The sequence below is a fragment of the Aythya ferina genome (genome assembly GCF_964211825.1).
Source record: "Aythya ferina genome assembly, chromosome: 8".
Taxonomy (NCBI): Eukaryota; Metazoa; Chordata; class Aves; order Anseriformes; family Anatidae; genus Aythya; species Aythya ferina.
The window spans coordinates 5642754-5669253 of NC_140304.1; the positions used below are offsets into that span (position 1 = coordinate 5642754).

Below are 26500 nucleotides of genomic sequence, written 5' to 3' on the forward strand. Positions count from 1 at the left end.
GTGGCTGGAAAGCAATTATTATTATAAGAGGATATGGGGGTGTTGGTCAATGCTCACCTGAGCACGAGCCAGCAGTGTGCCCAGGTGGCCCAGAAGGCCGATGGCGTCCTGTCTTGTATCAGGAATAGTGTAGCCAGCAGGACCGGGGAGGTGACCGCTCCCTGTACTCTGCTTTGGCAAGGCCGCACCTCGACTACTGTGTTCAGTTTTGGGCCCCTTAGTACACGAAGGACACCAAGGCCCTGGAGCTGGTCCAGAGAAGGGCTACAAAGTTGGCAAAGTGTCTGGAACACAAGTCTTATGAGGAGTGGCTGAGAGAACTGGGGTTGTTTAGTCTAGAGAAGAGGAGGTTCAGTGCAGGCCTTACTGCTCCCTACAGCGACCCTAGAGGAAGGTGTGGGGAGCTGGCGGCCGGCCTCCTCTTGCGCATTACTAGTGACAAGAGGGGATGGCCTCAAGTTGCACCAGGGGTGGTTCAAGTTGGAAATTAGGAGACATTTCTTCTCAGAAAGAGCAGTTAGGCACTGGAATGGGTTTCCAGGGAAGTGGTAGAGTCACCGTCCCTGGGGGTGTTCAAGGAAGGATTGGACTTGGTGCATAGGGACATGGTTTAGTGGGTGACCCTAGTGGTAGGGGGATGATCTGGGATGACCAGATGATCTGGGAGGCCTTTTCCAACCTTAATGATCCTGTGATTCCACGATCTCTGCATTCTGCATGCCTTTGTTGCCTGTTATTTATGGACACCTCAGGTGGATGTACATGTAGGTCATTTCGATCGTTTTCCACAGAAGGTACGGTGGTTAGAGCTTGCAATCTTTATGGCTAGACTTTTACATTTGGGGTTAGGTAATGTCTGTCTAATAGTTAGCAGAGAACCATCCAGTTTCTGAGTGTTAGACCTGAATGTCAACATGGGCCGGAACCAAAACTAAACAACGATCAAGGAAGCAACCAACCAAAACCAAAATCAACCAACCAAAACAAACAAACAAAAAACTTTACAACAACCTAGTGCAGCATGGAGACGAGCATACGCTGTGCTCCACTCTCTGTCAGGATATCCATTGCAAACCTGTCTTTTGCCCCTGGGATCAGGCCAGGCAGCACTCCTGCCCCTTTGAAAGAGGCTGGCTCCCCATTCCAGTTGCTGCTTGACTGCCCGGAGCCTGTTGCTTGCAGTGTGGGATAGCACAAGACAACCCAGATGGCAGTGAAAGATTTTGGTCAAGCCACATCTGCACAGACAGCGAATGACTTAGCATTATTTGCTTGGAAGAAAACAGTTGTCTTACTCATGAGATATGTTATGAACAAATTATTGATGGCCACCATTTCCAGAGAACGCTTCCTAGCAAATCGGTAACCTTTAATTAAGAGTGTTCATTTGCAGCACTTGTTTTGATAAGAATAACCTCGGGATAGCTTACAGTTTCTGCACTCTAAATTAGAGGTATCTGAGATAGTTTTCTTCTGATGTTCTTTTGTTTTTATTCTTGTTTGTTTGTGTTTTTTTTTTGTTGTTGTTGTTGTTTGTGTTTTTTTGTTTGTTTTGTTTTGTTTTGTTTTGTTTTGTTTTCCCTCTGCACAGCTCCAAAACTGTGAAGGTTATAGACTGATTTTAAAGTGCAGCTTGTCAAAAAACAGAGCGTTAAACTTTGTGCTGTTTGGGAGAGAGGAGATCTGCTGGCTGCAAAAATTAAAGAAAAGCTACTACCTCCATTTTTTAGTGTCCTGATGAAGGATGAAGTGACACAAACTTGTCCTTACATGCCAAGCCCCTATAGTGTCACAAGAAGCAAGAGATCGCAGTGGAATGAAACTGAGACACAGCAGAGCTACTTCAACACAGAGACAATATTATGCTGTGCTTTCACTATCATCAAGAGGACTAAGTGATGTTTGGCTATGCAGCTCACTTCACATTTACCAGTGGAACAGCCAGCATGGCTGATAGCAGCTGGGAAATGCAGTGCTCTCTTGGTAGCCTTAAGAGGTACCAATGGTATGGCCCCTGGTTATGATGTGATAATGCTACTACAATCCAGTTCATTAGGAGAAAAGACATCACTCTTCAGTTTGATTGCCGTTTATTGTTCACTGGGAACAGAGAGTCACAGGATCTTGAACACCAGGGAATCGCAAATGGGGGAAACAGCATACGTACAGACGGACAGGAGAGAAACAAATTCTGATTGAAGATATTACTTGGCATCAATGTGAATTGCAACAAATGGATCTTCGTCAGTGTTACTGGTCTGGAAGTTAGCCATTCCATCCCCGGAAACATACATCTGCTTTAGAACTATAGAACTAGGGTGCCACTGCGTGAATCTAGCTCAGGCAGCAGGAGTTGTTCTCATTGGAAGAAAAGAACAGGACAAAATCAAAGCATAAAAGAGCTTCACAACAGGACGTGTGCTGCTAAAGGTAATCCTAATTGTGATGAGCGTTCAATCCATTAGGGTTGAACGGGCTTGGACTGGCTTGGATTGGACGGGCAAGTTTGGATGAGGGAAGTGAGAGAGTGCCTGCCCCGCTCAGAACTACCAAAACTTCAGCTCCTACTGCTTCCATCCTTGGGCACTGCTCTGTCCACAGCCTCAGCCTCTTCTCATGTGAACTCATCTGTGGGTGTACTGGAGATGACACGATATGTGAGGCAGACCACAGGAATGGGATGCTCAAGATGCTAACGAGCAATCTGTACGTCTTCAGACGCTCCACTAAGACACCTCAGCCTTGCTTTCAATGTTCTCCATTCACCTGTCAGCGCTCTAGCTGAAGGACATCCCCCCTCCCAACAACTGAGCCCTTTCAGCGTTCCGTCTGGGGAGTTCTGCTTCTCCTCGGGGATACGGTCTCTCCCACCAACTTACCAGTCGTCATTATTAAAGACGATGAAGCCTTTATTGCCACGGCCAAAAGCTACTTGATTGCTGCCATTGTCCCACCAGTTTGAGAAAGGCTGGCCGTCTGCCACGTTACGGAAGATAACCATGTTCCTGAAAATGCCAGGAATGGCTGTCACTGGAGTTGCAAGAGCTCCACAGCCAAGAGGCTCATCATGCAAAAGTCACTGCTTTTACTGCATTTTGCTCCAGAGTCTCCTACCTTATTTGCCGCCAGCGATGCTCACAAACCCAGTCGTTGCCACAGGTGGTGTCCGCATTGATTGTAACAGACTTTGTTGATTCATCCGAGTTGCTAGGTGGTCCAATCCAGTCGTTGACGTCCTTTTTAGTGAAAAGAGATATTTGAAAGTTCTTACTGGAAAAAGCAGAGCAAAAAGCTGGATGGATGGCGCACCTAATTTCCACCCACCCGATCCAAGATTGGACAGAGAAATCACTTGAGAAGTTTAGCAAACGTGAATCTTGAGCGTTACAAACTTACCTTCCCATTTACAAAATTTCTTGTCTAACGATAACTTGACATCACACGTGTGAATCCATACGGATGAGCCAACATGAAACCAACGGCCATTTTATAAAGCCTGATGGGCCAAAAGCATAATGAGACGTGGCTAGAGAAAGCATGCTGGGGAACAAAGAGACAAACAAATCAGCAAGAGGAAGAGGCATCAGCCAGACAACCCCGCATTCCTTACCTGGCATCCCAGAAGGTGAGAATGGAAGCTCCACCAGCCCCGTGTCCCCGCTGGTTGTCATGGTTATCCACAAAGACCAAGGCTCTGTCAGAAGGCACAAAGCCCCAGCCTTCTCCCCAGTTCCTGGCCAAAAACACAAGGACTTGAATCTACCCCGCCAAGCTGTGCATCCAGCGTATCCTAGGCAAGCTGCACGATGGGTGCCCTTACTTTAAGTAGGCCATCTTTTCTCCATCCCACTTGCGGATCACTGTCCCCAGCTTTGCGCTGTATTTGAATTCGGTCACTCGGCCATTTCCAAAGTACTGACTGCCTGTAATTGGCTCACCACCCAAGTCTATTACCTAGTACAGGAAGCAGAAGGTAATCATCTTTCCTGTTCCCATAGAGCGGAAAAATTTTCTGTCCCTTCAGCATAAGGTGGTGGTCTCTCCACTGGCCATTTATACTCCTGCAAGATGACAAAGTTCCTTTTGCAGTTGTAGATTTCTCAGAGATAAACACTATCAGTTCTTGTTTGGCTAGCAAGCTGGGTATCACTCTTCCATTCTGTTTTTTTTTTTTGTTTGTCTGTTTTTTTTCCTGTATTGCCGCACAGCTGAAGATAAAATACCTTTTCACAATGTTTATGCTTTATCATTAAACAAGCAGTCTGTGCGCAGTTCACCCAAATTTGGGACTGTATTCTTTCCAGTCATATAAACAAAGATAATGTATCAGAAGTTAGCCCAGGTGTGACACGTGGACACTTGAGGGGAGCTCTGGAACGTAGCCGGGAAAAGGAACGGAGGGGAGGGAAGGGGAGAGGATTGAGGAGAGGAAAGGGGAGGGGAAGAATTATGAGATAAGTGGAACTCTAATAGGTCTCAGAGAATGAATGAATTCAGAGGGATTCAGAGGCATCTAGCACTCAGGATTAATCCCAGCTCACAGCTGGCTACCAGACCAGCCTCTCTCAGTCAATAGCTGATGTATCACACAACACGTTGTGAGGCTTGAGCAGCTGAATAACGTACCTTTAGCTTAATACAAGTCCCGAGGGAACGGTGTTTTAAAATTTGACCATGCATTGGGTTGGTCTTGGTAATAATGACTATCAATAGGTTTGTTCTCACTATCCTCGTAATCACAATTTGTAATCACCTCACTGGTTGCTTGCTGTTGGAATGTAGACAAGGTCATGTGTGGAGCTGGTGTATATTTTTGTAAGAATGAATTGACTCCTTTTACTTACGATGTTAGAATCCTTATTCCCTCTTGCTCCCATTTGGAACAGTTTGTCTTCTACTGTGACAGTACTGAAGATAGAAACCAATGAACCAAAGTTCCTACCAATCAATGTGTCATTGCTGTTAGTTAAAATAAAGTCAATTCATTTGTTTGTATTTGAAAAAGACCTCTCGTAAGTTCTATGATAGGAAAATGAACAGATAGGCAAGCAGGACCTGCTTTTGCATTTCATCCTTGAACACAAATTCTGGGAAAGACAAGAATGTATCTGACACATATGGAATGTCATGGCTAGTTTAGAAAGGATATACTCAAGGCAGTTCAGGTACAAAGTGTAATGACATTTTCTCTTGGAGTGGGTATGCCTGTTGGTGGACTTCTTGCGTTTCTCACAGTTATTCACTAAGTGTCAGGGATTTTCTGGATATGAATTCTCACAGAGTGCTGTTTTATCATTGGCCTGACTCCAGCTTATTCAGGGAGTGTTGTACTAGGAACTTGACGTTATATTTTAGTTCCAAATGAGATCCTCAAATCATGGTACAAGGAAAAACGGGAAGGTCTTTGAAAGAGGAAAATCCCGAACAGGCTTAGGCAATGGATCCATTTGACTTTCCAATTTATTTTTATGACAGACATCAAAAATTCACCTGCACTATCTCTTTACATCTAATTTTGCATTTCCCTCCTTGACTGTGTGAAATAACAGGAAAAAACATAAGGCCAATTTCCAATTTCCAGTGTGATTCAGCTGTTCAAGTCTCACAATGTGTTGTGTGATGCATCTGCCTTTGACTGAGAGAGCCTGGTCTAGTAGCCAGGTGTGAGCTGGGATTAATCCTGAGTGCTAGATGCCTCTGAATCCCTCTGAATTCATTCATTCTCTGAGACCTATTAGAGTTCCACTTGTCTTATAATGCCTTTCATTTCATGTTCCAGAGCTCCCCTCAAGGGTCCACGTGTCACGCCTGGGCTAACTTCTGATACATTATCTTTGTTTAAATGACTGGAAAGAATACAGTCCCAAATTTGGGTGAACTGCGCACAGGCTGCTTGTTTAATGATAAGGCATAAACATTGTGAAAAGTTATTTTATCTTCTGCTGTGGGTCAATTCGGCGAAAAAAAAACAAAATGGAAGAGTTATTTCCTCTCACTACCCAAACAATAACTGATAGTGTTTATCTCTGAGAAATCTGTCAGCTGCAAAAGGAACTTTGTCATCTTGCAGGAGTATAAATTGGCAGTGGAGAGACCACAGCCTTATGCTGAAGGCACCATGCAAGTCCTCCTTCTCCTCGCAGCCGTAGGGCTTTGCGGAGCGCAGTACAACTCCAACACTCAGGCTGGGAGGACATCTATTGTACATCTCTTTGAATGGCGCTGGGCCGATATTGCTCTCGAGTGTGAACGCTACTTAGCTCCTAATGGATTTGGAGGAGTTCAGGTACGTTGTTTCCTGCCCGTAGGTAGTGAAACTGCTTTGTAACATTTGATTAATAAACCGCAAAAGGCCAGAATCAGAGACAGCCAGCTCCAAGTAACTTTGGTGTGGAACGTGGGGATGGAAGTAGTAAATGCTGTTAGGCGCAACCAGAGATCCTGCCGGCCTGGGTCAGGTGTCTCTCCATCAGACCAGCTGCAAAGGTGCACGCTTTCCCCTGATGGGCTTCCCTTGGAAGGCTAAGTTTTCCTCTTCCCTTTTTACTGAGGCAAGTGTCTCAGCGTAGAGTTTTGGCTTTCCGAAGGATGTCTCTATTGCAGACAAAAGTAGTTCCTGTGGCTTCAGCCCTCCCATGTGCGTGCTCTTGGACAGCAGGCCCAGGCTGGACATGGGCAGCCCATGGGAACAAAAGAGAACTTCCTTGCTACCAGTCTACAAGACGGACATCTCGCAGACCCCAGCTTGTGCTGCAGGGAGGGAGAGAGAGCGAGAGAGACCGGGTCTAGCACAAAGCCTGTCTCTCATGGGAATCCAGGACTAATCTTGGTGCATGTTTTGCACTTTGAACTTGAAACTGAAACTACTGGTTTCTTACTGAGGTCCATCATCTCATCGGCAGGTTTCTCCTCCAAATGAAAATATTGTCATTACTAACCCATTCAGACCCTGGTGGGAAAGATACCAGCCCATCAGCTACAAGCTCTGCACTCGATCAGGAAATGAAAATGAATTCAGAGACATGGTGACCAGATGCAACAACGTTGGAGTAAGTGCCTTTAAAACACGTAACTGATACAGCGAGCAGTGTGGTTTCAACTGAGGGACGTCACTGCTCCTGTCCTCAAAGGAGGCATAAATGGAGAATATGAAAGGGGAAAAAGGGTCGAATTAACAGTGATGTGGTTGGTAAAGCTCTGACTGTTACTTCCCAGCGCTACAAAGCATACTGAAATGCAATCACTACGTTTCAGGTTTATATTTATGTGGATGCTGTCGTCAACCACATGTGTGGGGCTGCAGGTGGCTCAGGCACCCATTCAACGTGTGGAAGCTATTTCGACGCTGGGAACGAAAATTTTCCAGCAGTGCCGTACTCTGGCTGGGATTTCAATGATGGCAGATGTCACACCTCAAATGGAGAAATCCAGAATTATGGAGATATGTATCAGGTAAATTTCTATGGGAAAACTGTGAATTCTTTTTTAACCTATTCTATAAAGACTACTGTAAGGCCACACAAAGGGAGTAGTTGACCACAGATTCAGCGCTTCACCACCTGACCAGTGAATACAGTGAGCATCATAGATTTGTCTTCAGGGAAGGTACTTGTGGTGCACAGTATAGTAGGCACTGAGAAATCACAAACCTGTCCCACATGTTTCATGTGGGCATGCACAGGACTGTGCGCCTGAACTGATGGAGCCCAAAGCACTCAGCTGCACCAGTGAGCTCTTCCTTACAGCTGCAAAACTCAGCTGAGCCTGATAAGGTGCCTCCCGGAAAACTGGCAGCAGTGCAAGATGCTACCCTGGCTGCGCGCGGTAGTGTTTTTGTACATGGAATGTGTGGCAGGTCTTTCTCAAGTTCACAGCTCAGCCTTCATCAGCTTTGCAATGATACGCTGTGCAGATTCCCATCCGGAATGCTGATGACATCAAGATGGGGAGGTGATATTTTACTGACCACTGCTTTATAAGCTGCTGCATGGAGTGAGACCACAGTGCTCTTTATTACCTTCCCCTTTCTCCATTTTCCTTTTTAATTTCCTTTGTCATTTGTCCTTTATCTTTTCCTTTTTCTTTCCCTTTCCTTTGTCTTTTTGCTTTTGCTTTTACTTTTCCTTTCTCTTTGTCCTTTTTGTTTTTCTTTTTCGTTTTCTAATTTTTCTTTTTCATTTTATTTTTTATTTCAACTTTTTTCTTTTCCCTTTTATTTTCCCTATTCCTTTCCTTTTTCTTATTTTTTTTCTCTTTCTTTTTCCTTTTCCTTATCCATTTCTTTTTCTTTTAACTTTTTTTTTTTTTTTACTTATTTTCCTCTTCCTCTTCCTCTTCATCTTCTTTTTCCCTTTCCTTTTCCTTTTTTTTTTTTTTCATTTTCTTTTTCCTTTGACTTTTGTATCTGCATTTGCTTTCCCTTTTCTGTTCTACTTTCCCTTTTCTTTTACATTGTTCTTTATTCCTTTCACAGGTTCGTGACTGTCGCTTGAGTGGTCTTCTTGATCTGGCCCAGGAGAAGGACTATGTACGCACAAAAATTGCAGAGTACATGAATTACCTCATTGATATTGGTGTAGCAGGCTTCCGGATTGATGCTGCCAAGCATATGTGGCCTGGGGACATCAAAGCATTTCTGGACAAGCTGAATACTCTGAATACTCGATGGTTTCCTTCAGGAACAAAACCGTTCATTTACCAAGAGGTAATCTCCATGAATTTCCTTTCTGCCTCTCTTTGTGCATGTGTCTTTTCTACCTTCCTCCTTCTGAGGAGTGGCAGTGATGCCATGGGCCTGTTCCTACACACCAGGAAAGGCTGAGCTCTGCAATCCAGTGGGTGAGTGATACCTGCCCTTCAGAAATGCAAGGCACCTTGAAATCTATGTGGGGATTTCTAATGGTCAACTAACTAGGAGGTGGTAGGCGGCAGCTTAGGGCAACTCTACAGCCCCTTCTTTCCACATGGTTACAACATGTATTGTACCAACTTTTGGTTGATTTGCCCAGCAGAAAGGAATGTGCTGGGCAATGCATTTCTCTCAAGCTAAAGGATGAGGTAAAGTTGCTGACTGAATGCAGCATTTTTTGTCTGTGTGGGAACAGGAAAGATGATTACCTTCTGCTTCCTGTACTAGGTAATTGACTTGGGTGGCGAACCGATCACAGGCAGTCAGTACTTTGGAAATGGCCGAGTGACTGAATTCAAATACGGCGCAAAACTGGGGACAGTGATCCGCAAGTGGAATGGAGAAAAGATGGCCTACTTAAAGTAAGGGCACCCATCGTGCAGCTTGCCTAGGATACGCTGGATGCACAGCTTGGCGGGGTAGATTCAAGTCCTTGTGTTTTTGGCCAGGAACTGGGGAGAAGGCTGGGGCTTTGTGCCTTCTGACAGAGCCTTGGTCTTTGTGGATAACCATGACAACCAGCGGGGACACGGGGCTGGTGGAGCTTCCATTCTCACCTTCTGGGATGCCAGGTAAGGAATGCGGGGTTGTCTGGCTGATGCCTCTTCCTCTTGCTGATTTGTTTGTCTCTTTGTTCCCCAGCATGCTTTCTCTAGCCACATCTCATTATGCTTTTGGCCCAACAGGCTTTATAAAATGGCCGTTGGTTTCATGTTGGCTCATCCGTATGGATTCACACGTGTGATGTCAAGTTATCGTTGGACAAGAAATTTTGTAAATGGGAAGGTAAGTTTGTAACACTCAAGATTCACGTTTGCTAAACTTCTCAAGTGATTTCTCTGTCCAATCTTGGATCGGGTGGGTGGAAATTAGGTGCGCCATCCATCCAGCTTTTTGATCTGCTTTTTCCAGTAAGAACTTTCAAATGTCTCTTTTCAATAAAAAGGATGCCAATGACTGGATTGGACCACCTAGCAACTCGGATGGATCAACAAAGTCTGTTACAATCAATGCGGACACCACCTGTGGCAACGACTGGGTATGTGAGCATCGCTGGCGGCAAATAAGGTAGGAGACTCTGGAGCAAAACGCAGTAAAAGCAGTGACTTTTGCATGATGAGCCTCTTGGCTGTGGAGCTCTTGCAACTCCAGTGACAGCCATTCCTGGCATTTTCAGGAACATGGTTATCTTCCGTAACGTGGTAGACGGCCAGCCTTTCTCAAACTGGTGGGACAATGGCAGCAATCAAGTAGCTTTTGGCCGTGGCAAAAAAGGCTTCATCGTCTTTAATAATGACGACTGGTAAGTTGGTGGGAGAGACCGTATCCCCGAGGAGAAGCAGAGTTCCCCAGACGGAATGCTGAAAGGGCTCAGGTGTTGGGAGGGGGGATGTCCTTCAGCTAGAGCGCTGACAGGTGAATGGAGAACATCGAAAGCAAGGCTGAGGTGTCTGAGTGGCGCGTCTGAAGATGTACAGATTGCTCGTTAGCATCTTGAGCATCCCATTCCTGTGGTCTGCCTCACATACCGTGTCATCTCCAGTACACCCACAGATGAGTTCACATGAGAAGAGGCTGAGGCTGTGGACAGAGCAGTGCCCAAGGATGGAAGCAGTAGGAGCTGAAGTTTTGGTAGTTCTGAGCGGGGCAGGCACTCTCTCACTTCCCTCATCCAAACTTGCCTGTCCAATCCAAGCCAGTCCAAGCCCGTTCAACCCTAATGGATTGAACGCTCATCACAACTAGGATTACCTTTAGCAGCACGCGTCCTGTTGTGAAGCTCTTTTATGCTTTGATTTTGTCCTGTTCTTTTCTTCCAATGAGAACAACTCCTGCTGCCTGAGTGAGATTCAGATAGTGGCACCCCACTTCTGGAGGGCTGATAAAGGAGTGCAGGGAGAGAAGCCGGGTCAGGCTTAGTAACTCCCTTGCATCGCATTGCCTTTCCAAGTCATGCAATAGCATCAGCTTCAGGATTCCTTTACCCAGTTGCAAATATCTGTTTTGAAAACAACAGAGAAGCAACGTTCACTGATTTTCACACAGGTACATGAACGTCAATTTGCAAACTGGTCTGCCTGCTGGTACCTACTGTGATGTTATTTCTGGACAAAAAGAGGGCAACGCGTGTACTGGAAAGCAGGTGTATGTTTCTGGGGATGGAATGGCTAACTTCCAGATCAGTAACACTGACGAAGATCCATTTGTTGCAATTCACGTTAATGCCAAGTTATAACTTCAATCAGAATTTGTTTCTCTCCTGTCCGTCTGTACGTATGCTGTTTCCCCCATTTGCGATTCCCTAGTGTTCAAGATCCTGTGACTCTCCGTTCCCAGTGAACAATAAATGGCAATCAATCTGAAGAGTGATGTCTTTCCTCTTAATGAACTGGGTCGTAATAGCATTATCACGTCAAAACCGTATGCTATGCCAGTAGTAGGAATTAGGGCGCTATCCCAAGCAATCCCAAATTTATTCTGATCAAAACGAGTGTTACAAGTGAACACTCTTAATTAAAGGTTACCGATTTGCTAGGAAGCGTTCTCTGGAAATGGTGACCATCAATAATTTGTTCATAACATATCTCATGAGTAAGACAACTGTTTTCTTCCAAGCAAATAACGCTAAGTCATTCGCTGTCTGTGCAGATGTGGCTTGACCAAAATCTTTCACTGCCATCTGGGTTGTCTTGTGCTATCCCACACTGCAAGCAACAGGCTCCGGGCAGTCAAGCAGCAACTGGAATGGGGAGCCAGCCTCTTTCAAAGGGGCAGGAGTGCTGCCTGGCCTGATCCCAGGGGCAAAAGACAGGTTTGCAATGGATATCCTGACAGAGAGTGGAGCACAGCGTATGCTCGTCTCCATGCTGCACTAGGTTGTTGTAAAGTTTTTTGTTTGTTTGTTTTGGTTGGTTGATTTTGGTTTTGGTTGGTTGCTTCCTTGATTGTTGTTTAGTTTTGGTTCTGGCCCATGTTGACATTCAGGTCTAACACTCAGAAACTGGATGGTTCTCTGCTAACTATTAGACAGACATTACCTAACCCCAAATGTAAAAGTCTAGCCATAAAGATTGCAAGCTCTAACCACCGTACCTTCTGTGGAAAACGATCGAAATGACCTACATGTACATCCACCTGAGGTGTCCATAAATAACAGGCAACAAAGGCATGCAGAATGCAGAGATCGTGGAATCACAGGATCATTAAGGTTGGAAAAGGCCTCCCAGATCATCTGGTCATCCCAGATCATCCCCCTACCACTAGGGTCACCCACTAAACCATGTCCCTATGCACCAAGTCCAATCCTTCCTTGAACACCCCCAGGGACGGTGACTCTACCACTTCCCTGGAAACCCATTCCAGTGCCTAACTGCTCTTTCTGAGAAGAAATGTCTCCTAATTTCCAACTTGAACCACCCCTGGTGCAACTTGAGGCCATCCCCTCTTGTCACTAGTAATGCGCAAGAGGAGGCCGGCCGCCAGCTCCCCACACCTTCCTCTAGGGTCGCTGTAGGGAGCAGTAAGGCCTGCACTGAACCTCCTCTTCTCTAGACTAAACAACCCCAGTTCTCTCAGCCACTCCTCATAAGACTTGTGTTCCAGACACTTTGCCAACTTTGTAGCCCTTCTCTGGACCAGCTCCAGGGCCTTGGTGTCCTTCGTGTACTAAGGGGCCCAAAACTGAACACAGTAGTCGAGGTGCGGCCTTGCCAAAGCAGAGTACAGGGAGCGGTCACCTCCCCGGTCCTGCTGGCTACACTATTCCTGATACAAGACAGGACGCCATCGGCCTTCTGGGCCACCTGGGCACACTGCTGGCTCGTGCTCAGGTGAGCATTGACCAACACCCCCATATCCTCTTATAATAATAATTGCTTTCCAGCCACTCGGCCCCAAGCCTGTGGCGCTGCATGGAGTTGTTGTGGCCAGAGGGCAGGAGCCAGCACTTAGCCGTGTTGAACGTTATCCCCTTGGCCTCTGCCCATCAATCCAAGCTGTACAGGTCCCGCTGCAGGGCCTTCCTACCCTCTGGCAGATAGACACATCTCCCCAGCTTGGCATCATCTGTCAGATGGATGTGTCTTGGCTTGTGATCATGTCTGAATCCAAATCTTCCATCATGTTGGACTGCAGCGTGTATTTTACGTGATGTAGAAATTGAAGACTCGGCCTCAGCACTGCACGTACCACTGGAATTAATACTCTATATTAACACATGCAAGTAGGATTTCTGCCTTTAAACTGGTTCACAAGGTCTAAGTTGAGTATGCCTGAGAAAGACCTACATTTCACTTTTACCTTTGGAACAGCCGGCACGAGCATTAGTTTGCATGAAGACTTAATGGTACCACTGCATAGAAAGCAGAAGAAATAATAATGAAGAAAACAGTGCTAACTAATTCTGAAAAACCTGAAGATCAGCAATAATCTTGACAGTACCTCTAGGTTTCCTGACTCATCTCAAAGACCTGTTGTTGTTCAGGAAGACACTTGCTTTTTTCACCTTCTTTGTATTGTTTTAGGAAGCAAATATGTACCAAAAAGAGCTTGAAACAAAAGGAACAAAAACAAACGCTGGGTCACAGAATCACAGAATCACTGAATCGTAGGGGTTGGAAGGGACCTCAAAAGATCATCGGGTCCAACCATGCTGCCAAAGCAGGTTCCTTAGAGCAGGCTGCCCAGGTAGGCGTCCAGACAGGCCTTGAATATCTCCAGAGAAGGAGACTCCACAACCTCCCTGGGCAGCCTGTTCCAGCGCTCCGTCACCCTCACCGTGAAGAAATTCTTTCGCATGTTGGTGCGCAACTTCCTGTGCTCCATCTTGCTCCACCTTGTTCTGTCCCCACAAACCACTGAAAAGAAGTTGGCCAAATCCCTCTGTCTCCCACACCTCAGGTATTTATACACATTGATGAGATCCCCTCTCAGTCTTCTTTTCTCCAGGCTGAACAGAGCCACGTCTCTCAGCCTTTCTTCATAGGGAAGATGCTCCAGGCCCCCTATCATCTTTGTGGCCCTCCGCTGGACTCTTTCCAGGAGATCTCTGTCTTTTTTTTTTGTACTGGGGAGCCCAGAACTGGACACAGTACTCCAGGTGAGGCTTGACCAGGGCAGAGTAGAGGGGGAGGATCACCTCCATTACCTGCTGGCCACGCTCCTTTTCATGCACACCAGGATCCCATTGGCCCTCTTGGCCACCAGAGCACACTGCTGGCTCATGGTCAACGTGTCGTCCACCAGGACGGCCTTCTCCTCAGAGCTCCTCTCCAGCAGGTCGCCCCCCAGCCTGTATTGATACATGCGGTTGTTCCTTCCCAGGTGCAGGACTCTACACTCGCTCTTATTAAACCTCATTTGGTTTCTTCCTGCCCATCTCTCCAACCTGTCCAGGTCTTGCTGAATGACAGCACAGCCTTCTGGCGCATCAGCCACTCCTCCCAGCTTTGTGTCATTGGCGTACTTGCTGAGGGCAGACACTATTCCCTCATCAAGGTCATCGATGAAGATGTTGAGCAACACCGGGCCCAACACCGACCCCTGGGGAAAACCGCTACTCACGGGTCTCCAGCCAGACTCTGCGCCACCGATCACCACCCCCTGAGCTCGGCCAGTCAGCCAGTTCTCAACCCACCTTACTGTCCACTCCTCTATCCCACACTTTCTTAGCTTTGCTAGCAGGATGTCATGGGAGACAGTATGGAAAGCCTTGCTAAAGTCAAGGTAGATCACATCCACTGCTCTCCCCCCATCTACCCAGCTGGTGATGCCATTATAGAAGGCAACAAGGTTGGTCGAGCACGACTTCCCCTTGGTGAATCCGTGCTGACTACTGCAAATAACATTCTTCTCTTTGAATTGCTTGGAGATAGCGTCCAGAACAAGTTGTTCCAACACCTTTTCAGGGACTGGGTGCAGCCCTGATCTTTCAAAAGCAGTGAACAGATTGGCGACCAAATTTTGAATTCACTTAAGAAGACAGTGACAGTAATTATTTTCTTTGACGTTCTAGAATGAAACAGACAGCAAAGACTGACTCTTCAATTGCTACATCACATAAAATAAATGCTGCACTCAAACATCATGGAACATTTGGATTGAGGAATGATTACAAGCAGGGATATATCCCTCTCTGTATTCTGCATGCCTTTATTGCCTAATCCTTACAGAAACCACCGGTGGATATGTGTCATTTCAATCATTTTCCACAAAAGTTATGGTGGTTAGAGCTTGCAATCTTTATGGCTAGACGTTTACATTTGGGATTAGGTAATGTTCATCACATAGCTAGTATAGAATCACACACTTTGTGAGTGATAGACTGCACGTTAACATGAGCATGAAAAAAACACCTAAAGAGCAAACCAACATCAAAAATAAGATAAAAAATAAAAATAAAAATAGAAATAAAAATAAAAATAAACATAAAAATAAATAAAAAAATAAAAATAAAAACAAAAACAAAAACAAAAATAAAAATAACAATAAATAAATAAAGAGGTGGAACAGCCTGTGGAACAGCCAGCATGACCGTTAACTTGCAGGAAGCCACTGGGGATATCAGAGGGAGAACCGATCTTTTCTTTGATAAAGACATAAACGGAGTGTGAAGCAGGTCACACACTGGCTTGACTGATGTCAAAGGCTGGAATAACTGATTGGCGCAGCCGAGCTTCATCTGCTGACCTGGGCTCCACATTGGCTTTGCCCCAGAGAAAGGACATACTGCCGGCAAGCAGAGGCTGCCTGCCCCAATGTGTTTGCTCCAGCTTACAGCTATGCATGCACCTATCAGCCTTGGCATTGGAACATTTTAACTTGCTCAGGTGCTGGCTTCTTTTGTCTTATTTTTTATTTTCTTCTGTGTTTCTGAGATCTGGGAAATGCAGTGGTCTCTTGGTAACCTTAAGAGCTGCCAATGGTATGGCCTCCAGTTCTGACGTGATAATGCTACTATGACCCAGTTCATTAGGAGGAAAGACATCACTCTTCAGATTGATTGCCATTTATTGTTCACTGGGAACGGAGAGTCACAGGATCTTGAACACTAGGGAATTGCAAATGGGGGAAACAGCATATGTACAGACGGACAGGAGAGAAACAAATTCTGATTGAAGTTATAACTTGGCATCAACGTGAATTGCAACAAATGGATCTTCGTCAGTGTTACTGATCTGGAAGTTAGCCGTTCCATCCCCAGAAACATACACCTGCTTTCCAGTACACGCGTTGCCCTCCTTTTGTCCAGAAATAACATCACAGTAGGTACCAGCAGGCAGACCAGTTTGCAAATTGACGTTCATGTACCTGTGTGAAAATCAGTGAACGTTGCTTCTCTGTTGTTTTCAAAACAGATATTTGCAACTGGGTAAAGGAATTCTGAAGCTGATGCTATTGCATGACTTGGAAAGGCAATGCGATGCAAGGGAGTTACTAAGCCTGACCCTGCTTCTCTCCCTGCACTCCTTTTCCAGAAATGGGGAGGCCACTGTGTGAATCTAGCTCAGGCTGTAGGAGTTGTTCTCATTGGAAGAAAAGAACAGGACAAAATCAAAGCATAAAAGAGCTTCACAACAGGACGCGTGCTGCTAAAGGTAATCCTAGTTGTGATGAGCGTTCAATCCATTAGGGTTGAACGGGCTTGGACTGGCTTGGATTGGACGGGCAAGTTTGGATGAGGGAAGTGAGAGAGTGCCTGCCCCGCTCAGAACTACCAAAACTTCAGCTCCTACTGCTTCCATCCTTGGGCACTGCTCTGTCCACAGCCTCAGCCTCTTCTCATGTGAACTCATCTGTGGGTGTACTGGAGATGACACGATATGTGAGGCAGACCACAGGAATGGGATGCTCAAGATGCTAACGAGCAATCTGTACGTCTTCAGACGCTCCACTAAGACACCTCAGCCTTGCTTTCAATGTTCTCCATTCACCTGTCAGCGCTCTAGCTGAAGGACATCCCCCCTCCCAACAACTGAGCCCTTTCAGCGTTCCGTCTGGGGAGTTCTGCTTCTCCTCGGGGATACGGTCTCTCCCACCAACTTACCAGTCGTCATTATTAAAGACGATGAAGCCTTTATTGCCACGGCCAAAAGCTACTTGATTGCTGCCATTGTCCCACCAGTTTGAGAAAGGCTGGCCGTCTGCCACGTTACGGAAGATAACCATGTTCCTGAAAATGCCAGGAATGGCTGTCACTGGAGTTGCAAGAGCTCCACAGCCAAGAGGCTCATCATGCAAAAGTCACTGCTTTTACTGCATTTTGCTCCAGAGTCTCCTACCTTATTTGCCGCCAGCGATGCTCACAAACCCAGTCGTTGCCACAGGTGGTGTCCGCATTGATTGTAACAGACTTTGTTGATTCATCCGAGTTGCTAGGTGGTCCAATCCAGTCGTTGACGTCCTTTTTAGTGAAAAGAGATATTTGAAAGTTCTTACTGGAAAAAGCAGAGCAAAAAGCTGGATGGATGGCGCACCTAATTTCCACCCACCCGATCCAAGATTGGACAGAGAAATCACTTGAGAAGTTTAGCAAACGTGAATCTTGAGCGTTACAAACTTACCTTCCCATTTACAAAATTTCTTGTCTAACGATAACTTGACATCACACGTGTGAATCCATACGGATGAGCCAACATGAAACCAACGGCCATTTTATAAAGCCTGATGGGCCAAAAGCATAATGAGACGTGGCTAGAGAAAGCATGCTGGGGAACAAAGAGACAAACAAATCAGCAAGAGGAAGAGGCATCAGCCAGACAACCCCGCATTCCTTACCTGGCATCCCAGAAGGTGAGAATGGAAGCTCCACCAGCCCCGTGTCCCCGCTGGTTGTCATGGTTATCCACAAAGACCAAGGCTCTGTCAGAAGGCACAAAGCCCCAGCCTTCTCCCCAGTTCCTGGCCAAAAACACAAGGACTTGAATCTACCCCGCCAAGCTGTGCATCCAGCGTATCCTAGGCAAGCTGCACGATGGGTGCCCTTACTTTAAGTAGGCCATCTTTTCTCCATCCCACTTGCGGATCACTGTCCCCAGCTTTGCGCTGTATTTGAATTCGGTCACTCGGCCATTTCCAAAGTACTGACTGCCTGTAATTGGCTCACCACCCAAGTCTATTACCTAGTACAGGAAGCAGAAGGTAATCATCTTTCCTGTTCCCATAGAGCGGAAAAATTTTCTGTCCCTTCAGCATAAGGTGGTGGTCTCTCCACTGGCCATTTATACTCCTGCAAGATGACAAAGTTCCTTTTGCAGTTGTAGATTTCTCAGAGATAAACACTATCAGTTCTTGTTTGGCTAGCAAGCTGGGTATCACTCTTCCATTCTGTTTTTTTTTTTTGTTTGTCTGTTTTTTTTCCTGTATTGCCGCACAGCTGAAGATAAAATACCTTTTCACAATGTTTATGCTTTATCATTAAACAAGCAGTCTGTGCGCAGTTCACCCAAATTTGGGACTGTATTCTTTCCAGTCATATAAACAAAGATAATGTATCAGAAGTTAGCCCAGGTGTGACACGTGGACACTTGAGGGGAGCTCTGGAACGTAGCCGGGAAAAGGAACGGAGGGGAGGGAAGGGGAGAGGATTGAGGAGAGGAAAGGGGAGGGGAAGAATTATGAGATAAGTGGAACTCTAATAGGTCTCAGAGAATGAATGAATTCAGAGGGATTCAGAGGCATCTAGCACTCAGGATTAATCCCAGCTCACAGCTGGCTACCAGACCAGCCTCTCTCAGTCAATAGCTGATGTATCACACAACACGTTGTGAGGCTTGAGCAGCTGAATAACGTACCTTTAGCTTAATACAAGTCCCGAGGGAACGGTGTTTTAAAATTTGACCATGCATTGGGTTGGTCTTGGTAATAATGACTATCAATAGGTTTGTTCTCACTATCCTCGTAATCACAATTTGTAATCACCTCACTGGTTGCTTGCTGTTGGAATGTAGACAAGGTCATGTGTGGAGCTGGTGTATATTTTTGTAAGAATGAATTGACTCCTTTTACTTACGATGTTAGAATCCTTATTCCCTCTTGCTCCCATTTGGAACAGTTTGTCTTCTACTGTGACAGTACTGAAGATAGAAACCAATGAACCAAAGTTCCTACCAATCAATGTGTCATTGCTGTTAGTTAAAATAAAGTCAATTCATTTGTTTGTATTTGAAAAAGACCTCTCGTAAGTTCTATGATAGGAAAATGAACAGATAGGCAAGCAGGACCTGCTTTTGCATTTCATCCTTGAACACAAATTCTGGGAAAGACAAGAATGTATCTGACACATATGGAATGTCATGGCTAGTTTAGAAAGGATATACTCAAGGCAGTTCAGGTACAAAGTGTAATGACATTTTCTCTTGGAGTGGGTATGCCTGTTGGTGGACTTCTTGCGTTTCTCACAGTTATTCACTAAGTGTCAGGGATTTTCTGGATATGAATTCTCACAGAGTGCTGTTTTATCATTGGCCTGACTCCAGCTTATTCAGGGAGTGTTGTACTAGGAACTTGACGTTATATTTTAGTTCCAAATGAGATCCTCAAATCATGGTACAAGGAAAAACGGGAAGGTCTTTGAAAGAGGAAAATCCCGAACAGGCTTAGGCAATGGATCCATTTGACTTTCCAATTTATTTTTATGACAGACATCAAAAATTCACCTGCACTATCTCTTTACATCTAATTTTGCATTTCCCTCCTTGACTGTGTGAAATAACAGGAAAAAACATAAGGCCAATTTCCAATTTCCAGTGTGATTCAGCTGTTCAAGTCTCACAATGTGTTGTGTGATGCATCTGCCTTTGACTGAGAGAGCCTGGTCTAGTAGCCAGGTGTGAGCTGGGATTAATCCTGAGTGCTAGATGCCTCTGAATCCCTCTGAATTCATTCATTCTCTGAGACCTATTAGAGTTCCACTTGTCTTATAATGCCTTTCATTTCATGTTCCAGAGCTCCCCTCAAGGGTCCACGTGTCACGCCTGGGCTAACTTCTGATACATTATCTTTGTTTAAATGACTGGAAAGAATACAGTCCCAAATTTGGGTGAACTGCGCACAGGCTGCTTGTTTAATGATAAGGCATAAACATTGTGAAAAGTTATTTTATCTTCAGCTGTGGGTCAATTCGGCGAAAAAAAAACAAAATGGAAGAGTTATTTCCTCTCACTACCCAAACAATAACTGATAGTGTTTATCTCTGAGAAATCTGTCAGCTGCAAAAGGAACTTTGTCATCTTGCAGGAGTATAAATTGGCAGTGGAGAGACCACAGCCTTATGCTGAAGGCACCATGCAAGTCCTCCTTCTCCTCGCAGCCGTAGGGCTTTGCGGAGCGCAGTACAACTCCAACACTCAGGCTGGGAGGACATCTATTGTACATCTCTTTGAATGGCGCTGGGCCGATATTGCTCTCGAGTGTGAACGCTACTTAGCTCCTAATGGATTTGGAGGAGTTCAGGTACGTTGTTTCCTGCCCGTAGGTAGTGAAACTGCTTTGTAACATTTGATTAATAAACCGCAAAAGGCCAGAATCAGAGACAGCCAGCTCCAAGTAACTTTGGTGTGGAACGTGGGGATGGAAGTAGTAAATGCTGTTAGGCGCAACCAGAGATCCTGCCGGCCTGGGTCAGGTGTCTCTCCATCAGACCAGCTGCAAAGGTGCACGCTTTCCCCTGATGGGCTTCCCTTGGAAGGCTAAGTTTTCCTCTTCCCTTTTTACTGAGGCAAGTGTCTCAGCGTAGAGTTTTGGCTTTCCGAAGGATGTCTCTATTGCAGACAAAAGTAGTTCCTGTGGCTTCAGCCCTCCCATGTGCGTGCTCTTGGACAGCAGGCCCAGGCTGGACATGGGCAGCCCATGGGAACAAAAGAGAACTTCCTTGCTACCAGTCTACAAGACGGACATCTCGCAGACCCCAGCTTGTGCTGCAGGGAGGGAGAGAGAGCGAGAGAGACCGGGTCTAGCACAAAGCCTGTCTCTCATGGGAATCCAGGACTAATCTTGGTGCATGTTTTGCACTTTGAACTTGAAACTGAAACTACTGGTTTCTTACTGAGGTCCATCATCTCATCGGCAGGTTTCTCCTCCAAATGAAAATATTGTCATTACTAACCCATTCAGACCCTGGTGGGAAAGATACCAGCCCATCAGCTACAAGCTCTGCACTCGATCAGGAAATGAAAATGAATTCAGAGACATGGTGACCAGATGCAACAACGTTGGAGTAAGTGCCTTTAAAACACGTAACTGATACAGCGAGCAGTGTGGTTTCAACTGAGGGACGTCACTGCTCCTGTCCTCAAAGGAGGCATAAATGGAGAATATGAAAGGGGAAAAAGGGTCGAATTAACAGTGATGTGGTTGGTAAAGCTCTGACTGTTACTTCCCAGCGCTACAAAGCATACTGAAATGCAATCACTACGTTTCAGGTTTATATTTATGTGGATGCTGTCGTCAACCACATGTGTGGGGCTGCAGGTGGCTCAGGCACCCATTCAACGTGTGGAAGCTATTTCGACGCTGGGAACGAAAATTTTCCAGCAGTGCCGTACTCTGGCTGGGATTTCAATGATGGCAGATGTCACACCTCAAATGGAGAAATCCAGAATTATGGAGATATGTATCAGGTAAATTTCTATGGGAAAACTGTGAATTCTTTTTTAACCTATTCTATAAAGACTACTGTAAGGCCACACAAAGGGAGTAGTTGACCACAGATTCAGCGCTTCACCACCTGACCAGTGAATACAGTGAGCATCATAGATTTGTCTTCAGGGAAGGTACTTGTGGTGCACAGTATAGTAGGCACTGAGAAATCACAAACCTGTCCCACATGTTTCATGTGGGCATGCGCAGGACTGTGCGCCTGAACTGATGGAGCCCAAAGCACTCAGCTGCACCAGTGAGCTCTTCCTTACAGCTGCAAAACTCAGCTGAGCCTGATAAGGTGCCTCCCGGAAAACTGGCAGCAGTGCAAGATGCTACCCTGGCTGCGCGCGGTAGTGTTTTTGTACATGGAATGTGTGGCAGGTCTTTCTCAAGTTCACAGCTCAGCCTTCATCAGCTTTGCAATGATACGCTGTGCAGATTCCCATCCGGAATGCTGATGACATCAAGATGGGGAGGTGATATTTTACTGACCACTGCTTTATAAGCTGCTGCATGGAGTGAGACCACAGTGCTCTTTATTACCTTCCCCTTTCTCCATTTTCCTTTTTAATTTCCTTTGTCATTTGTCCTTTATCTTTTCCTTTTTCTTTCCCTTTCCTTTGTCTTTTTGCTTTTGCTTTTACTTTTCCTTTCTCTTTGTCCTTTTTGTTTTTCTTTTTCGTTTTCTAATTTTTCTTTTTCATTTTATTTTTTATTTCAACTTTTTTCTTTTCCCTTTTATTTTCCCTATTCCTTTCCTTTTTCTTATTTTTTTTTCTCTTTCTTTTTCCTTTTCCTTATCCATTTCTTTTTCTTTTATCTTTTTTTTTTTTTTTACTTATTTTCCTCTTCCTCTTCCTCTTCATCTTCTTTTTCCCTTTCCTTTTCCTTTTTTTTTTTTTTCATTTTCTTTTTCCTTTGACTTTTGTATCTGCATTTGCTTTCCCTTTTCTGTTCTACTTTCCCTTTTCTTTTACATTGTTCTTTATTCCTTTCACAGGTTCGTGACTGTCGCTTGAGTGGTCTTCTTGATCTGGCCCAGGAGAAGGACTATGTACGCACAAAAATTGCAGAGTACATGAATTACCTCATTGATATTGGTGTAGCAGGCTTCCGGATTGATGCTGCCAAGCATATGTGGCCTGGGGACATCAAAGCATTTCTGGACAAGCTGAATACTCTGAATACTCGATGGTTTCCTTCAGGAACAAAACCGTTCATTTACCAAGAGGTAATCTCCATGAATTTCCTTTCTGCCTCTCTTTGTGCATGTGTCTTTTCTACCTTCCTCCTTCTGAGGAGTGGCAGTGATGCCATGGGCCTGTTCCTACACACCAGGAAAGGCTGAGCTCTGCAATCCAGTGGGTGAGTGATACCTGCCCTTCAGAAATGCAAGGCACCTTGAAATCTATGTGGGGATTTCTAATGGTCAACTAACTAGGAGGTGGTAGGCGGCAGCTTAGGGCAACTCTACAGCCCCTTCTTTCCACATGGTTACAACATGTATTGTACCAACTTTTGGTTGATTTGCCCAGCAGAAAGGAATGTGCTGGGCAATGCATTTCTCTCAAGCTAAAGGATGAGGTAAAGTTGCTGACTGAATGCAGCATTTTTTGTCTGTGTGGGAACAGGAAAGATGATTACCTTCTGCTTCCTGTACTAGGTAATTGACTTGGGTGGCGAACCGATCACAGGCAGTCAGTACTTTGGAAATGGCCGAGTGACTGAATTCAAATACGGCGCAAAACTGGGGACAGTGATCCGCAAGTGGAATGGAGAAAAGATGGCCTACTTAAAGTAAGGGCACCCATCGTGCAGCTTGCCTAGGATACGCTGGATGCACAGCTTGGCGGGGTAGATTCAAGTCCTTGTGTTTTTGGCCAGGAACTGGGGAGAAGGCTGGGGCTTTGTGCCTTCTGACAGAGCCTTGGTCTTTGTGGATAACCATGACAACCAGCGGGGACACGGGGCTGGTGGAGCTTCCATTCTCACCTTCTGGGATGCCAGGTAAGGAATGCGGGGTTGTCTGGCTGATGCCTCTTCCTCTTGCTGATTTGTTTGTCTCTTTGTTCCCCAGCATGCTTTCTCTAGCCACATCTCATTATGCTTTTGGCCCAACAGGCTTTATAAAATGGCCGTTGGTTTCATGTTGGCTCATCCGTATGGATTCACACGTGTGATGTCAAGTTATCGTTGGACAAGAAATTTTGTAAATGGGAAGGTAAGTTTGTAACACTCAAGATTCACGTTTGCTAAACTTCTCAAGTGATTTCTCTGTCCAATCTTGGATCGGGTGGGTGGAAATTAGGTGCGCCATCCATCCAGCTTTTTGATCTGCTTTTTCCAGTAAGAACTTTCAAATGTCTCTTTTCAATAAAAAGGATGCCAATGACTGGATTGGACCACCTAGCAACTCGGATGGATCAACAAAGTCTGTTACAATCAATGCGGACACCACCTGTGGCAACGACTGGGTATGTGAGCATCGCTGGCGGCAAATAAGGTAGGAGACTCTGGAGCAAAACGCAGTAAAAGCAGTGACTTTTGCATGATGAGCCTCTTGGCTGTGGAGCTCTTGCAACTCCAGTGACAGCCATTCCTGGCATTTTCAGGAACATGGTTATCTTCCGTAACGTGGTAGACGGCCAGCCTTTCTCAAACTGGTGGGACAATGGCAGCAATCAAGTAGCTTTTGGCCGTGGCAAAAAAGGCTTCATCGTCTTTAATAATGACGACTGGTAAGTTGGTGGGAGAGACCGTATCCCCGAGGAGAAGCAGAGTTCCCCAGACGGAATGCTGAAAGGGCTCAGGTGTTGGGAGGGGGGATGTCCTTCAGCTAGAGCGCTGACAGGTGAATGGAGAACATCGAAAGCAAGGCTGAGGTGTCTGAGTGGCGCGTCTGAAGACGTACAGATTGCTCGTTAGCATCTTGAGCATCCCATTCCTGTGGTCTGCCTCACATACCGTGTCATCTCCAGTACACCCACAGATGAGTTCACATGAGAAGAGGCTGAGGCTGTGGACAGAGCAGTGCCCAAGGATGGAAGCAGTAGGAGCTGAAGTTTTGGTAGTTCTGAGCGGGGCAGGCACTCTCTCACTTCCCTCATCCAAACTTGCCTGTCCAATCCAAGCCAGTCCAAGCCCGTTCAACCCTAATGGATTGAACGCTCATCACAACTAGGATTACCTTTAGCAGCACGCGTCCTGTTGTGAAGCTCTTTTATGCTTTGATTTTGTCCTGTTCTTTTCTTCCAATGAGAACAACTCCTGCTGCCTGAGTGAGATTCAGATAGTGGCACCCCACTTCTGGAGGGCTGATAAAGGAGTGCAGGGAGAGAAGCCGGGTCAGGCTTAGTAACTCCCTTGCATCGCATTGCCTTTCCAAGTCATGCAATAGCATCAGCTTCAGGATTCCTTTACCCAGTTGCAAATATCTGTTTTGAAAACAACAGAGAAGCAACGTTCACTGATTTTCACACAGGTACATGAACGTCAATTTGCAAACTGGTCTGCCTGCTGGTACCTACTGTGATGTTATTTCTGGACAAAAAGAGGGCAACGCGTGTACTGGAAAGCAGGTGTATGTTTCTGGGGATGGAATGGCTAACTTCCAGATCAGTAACACTGACGAAGATCCATTTGTTGCAATTCACGTTAATGCCAAGTTATAACTTCAATCAGAATTTGTTTCTCTCCTGTCCGTCTGTACGTATGCTGTTTCCCCCATTTGCGATTCCCTAGTGTTCAAGATCCTGTGACTCTCCGTTCCCAGTGAACAATAAATGGCAATCAATCTGAAGAGTGATGTCTTTCCTCTTAATGAACTGGGTCGTAATAGCATTATCACGTCAAAACCGTATGCTATGCCAGTAGTAGGAATTAGGGCGCTATCCCAAGCAATCCCAAATTTATTCTGATCAAAACGAGTGTTACAAGTGAACACTCTTAATTAAAGGTTACCGATTTGCTAGGAAGCGTTCTCTGGAAATGGTGACCATCAATAATTTGTTCATAACATATCTCATGAGTAAGACAACTGTTTTCTTCCAAGCAAATAACGCTAAGTCATTCGCTGTCTGTGCAGATGTGGCTTGACCAAAATCTTTCACTGCCATCTGGGTTGTCTTGTGCTATCCCACACTGCAAGCAACAGGCTCCGGGCAGTCAAGCAGCAACTGGAATGGGGAGCCAGCCTCTTTCAAAGGGGCAGGAGTGCTGCCTGGCCTGATCCCAGGGGCAAAAGACAGGTTTGCAATGGATATCCTGACAGAGAGTGGAGCACAGCGTATGCTCGTCTCCATGCTGCACTAGGTTGTTGTAAAGTTTTTTGTTTGTTTGTTTTGGTTGGTTGATTTTGGTTTTGGTTGGTTGCTTCCTTGATTGTTGTTTAGTTTTGGTTCTGGCCCATGTTGACATTCAGGTCTAACACTCAGAAACTGGATGGTTCTCTGCTAACTATTAGACAGACATTACCTAACCCCAAATGTAAAAGTCTAGCCATAAAGATTGCAAGCTCTAACCACCGTACCTTCTGTGGAAAACGATCGAAATGACCTACATGTACATCCACCTGAGGTGTCCATAAATAACAGGCAACAAAGGCATGCAGAATGCAGAGATCGTGGAATCACAGGATCATTAAGGTTGGAAAAGGCCTCCCAGATCATCTGGTCATCCCAGATCATCCCCCTACCACTAGGGTCACCCACTAAACCATGTCCCTATGCACCAAGTCCAATCCTTCCTTGAACACCCCCAGGGACGGTGACTCTACCACTTCCCTGGAAACCCATTCCAGTGCCTAACTGCTCTTTCTGAGAAGAAATGTCTCCTAATTTCCAACTTGAACCACCCCTGGTGCAACTTGAGGCCATCCCCTCTTGTCACTAGTAATGCGCAAGAGGAGGCCGGCCGCCAGCTCCCCACACCTTCCTCTAGGGTCGCTGTAGGGAG

At 45.7% G+C, this 26500-nt stretch overlaps 2 protein-coding genes and 1 pseudogene across 3 annotated transcripts; 2 read left to right on the forward strand and 1 right to left on the reverse strand.

Annotated features, from left to right (window-relative positions):
* Nucleotides 1-2073: 2073 nt before the first annotated feature.
* LOC311440491 (pancreatic alpha-amylase-like) lies at nt 2074-4877 on the reverse strand (annotated as a pseudogene). The gene is made up of 7 exons (XR_014698930.1): nt 4845-4877; nt 3821-3954; nt 3611-3733; nt 3397-3496; nt 3115-3236; nt 2880-3005; nt 2074-2639 (listed from the first exon to the last, which is right to left on the reverse strand). The product of XR_014698930.1 is annotated as a pancreatic alpha-amylase-like (transcript).
* Nucleotides 4878-5997: 1120 nt separating this feature from the next.
* On the forward strand, nt 5998-11272 carry LOC311441008 (pancreatic alpha-amylase-like). The gene is made up of 10 exons (XM_084528629.1): nt 5998-6286; nt 6903-7049; nt 7255-7452; nt 8474-8704; nt 9137-9270; nt 9358-9480; nt 9595-9694; nt 9855-9976; nt 10086-10211; nt 10955-11272. The coding sequence occupies exons 1-10, from the start codon at nt 6119-6121 to the stop codon at nt 11142-11144; spliced, it is 1539 nt and encodes a 512-aa protein (XP_084384755.1). The 5' UTR covers nt 5998-6118; the 3' UTR covers nt 11145-11272.
* An 8798-nt stretch (nt 11273-20070) lies between these two features.
* Nucleotides 20071-25346, forward strand: LOC311441009 (pancreatic alpha-amylase-like). The gene is made up of 10 exons (XM_084528630.1): nt 20071-20359; nt 20976-21122; nt 21328-21525; nt 22548-22778; nt 23211-23344; nt 23432-23554; nt 23669-23768; nt 23929-24050; nt 24160-24285; nt 25029-25346. The coding sequence occupies exons 1-10, from the start codon at nt 20192-20194 to the stop codon at nt 25216-25218; spliced, it is 1539 nt and encodes a 512-aa protein (XP_084384756.1). The 5' UTR covers nt 20071-20191; the 3' UTR covers nt 25219-25346.
* The last annotated feature ends 1154 nt before the right edge of the window (nt 25347-26500 follow it).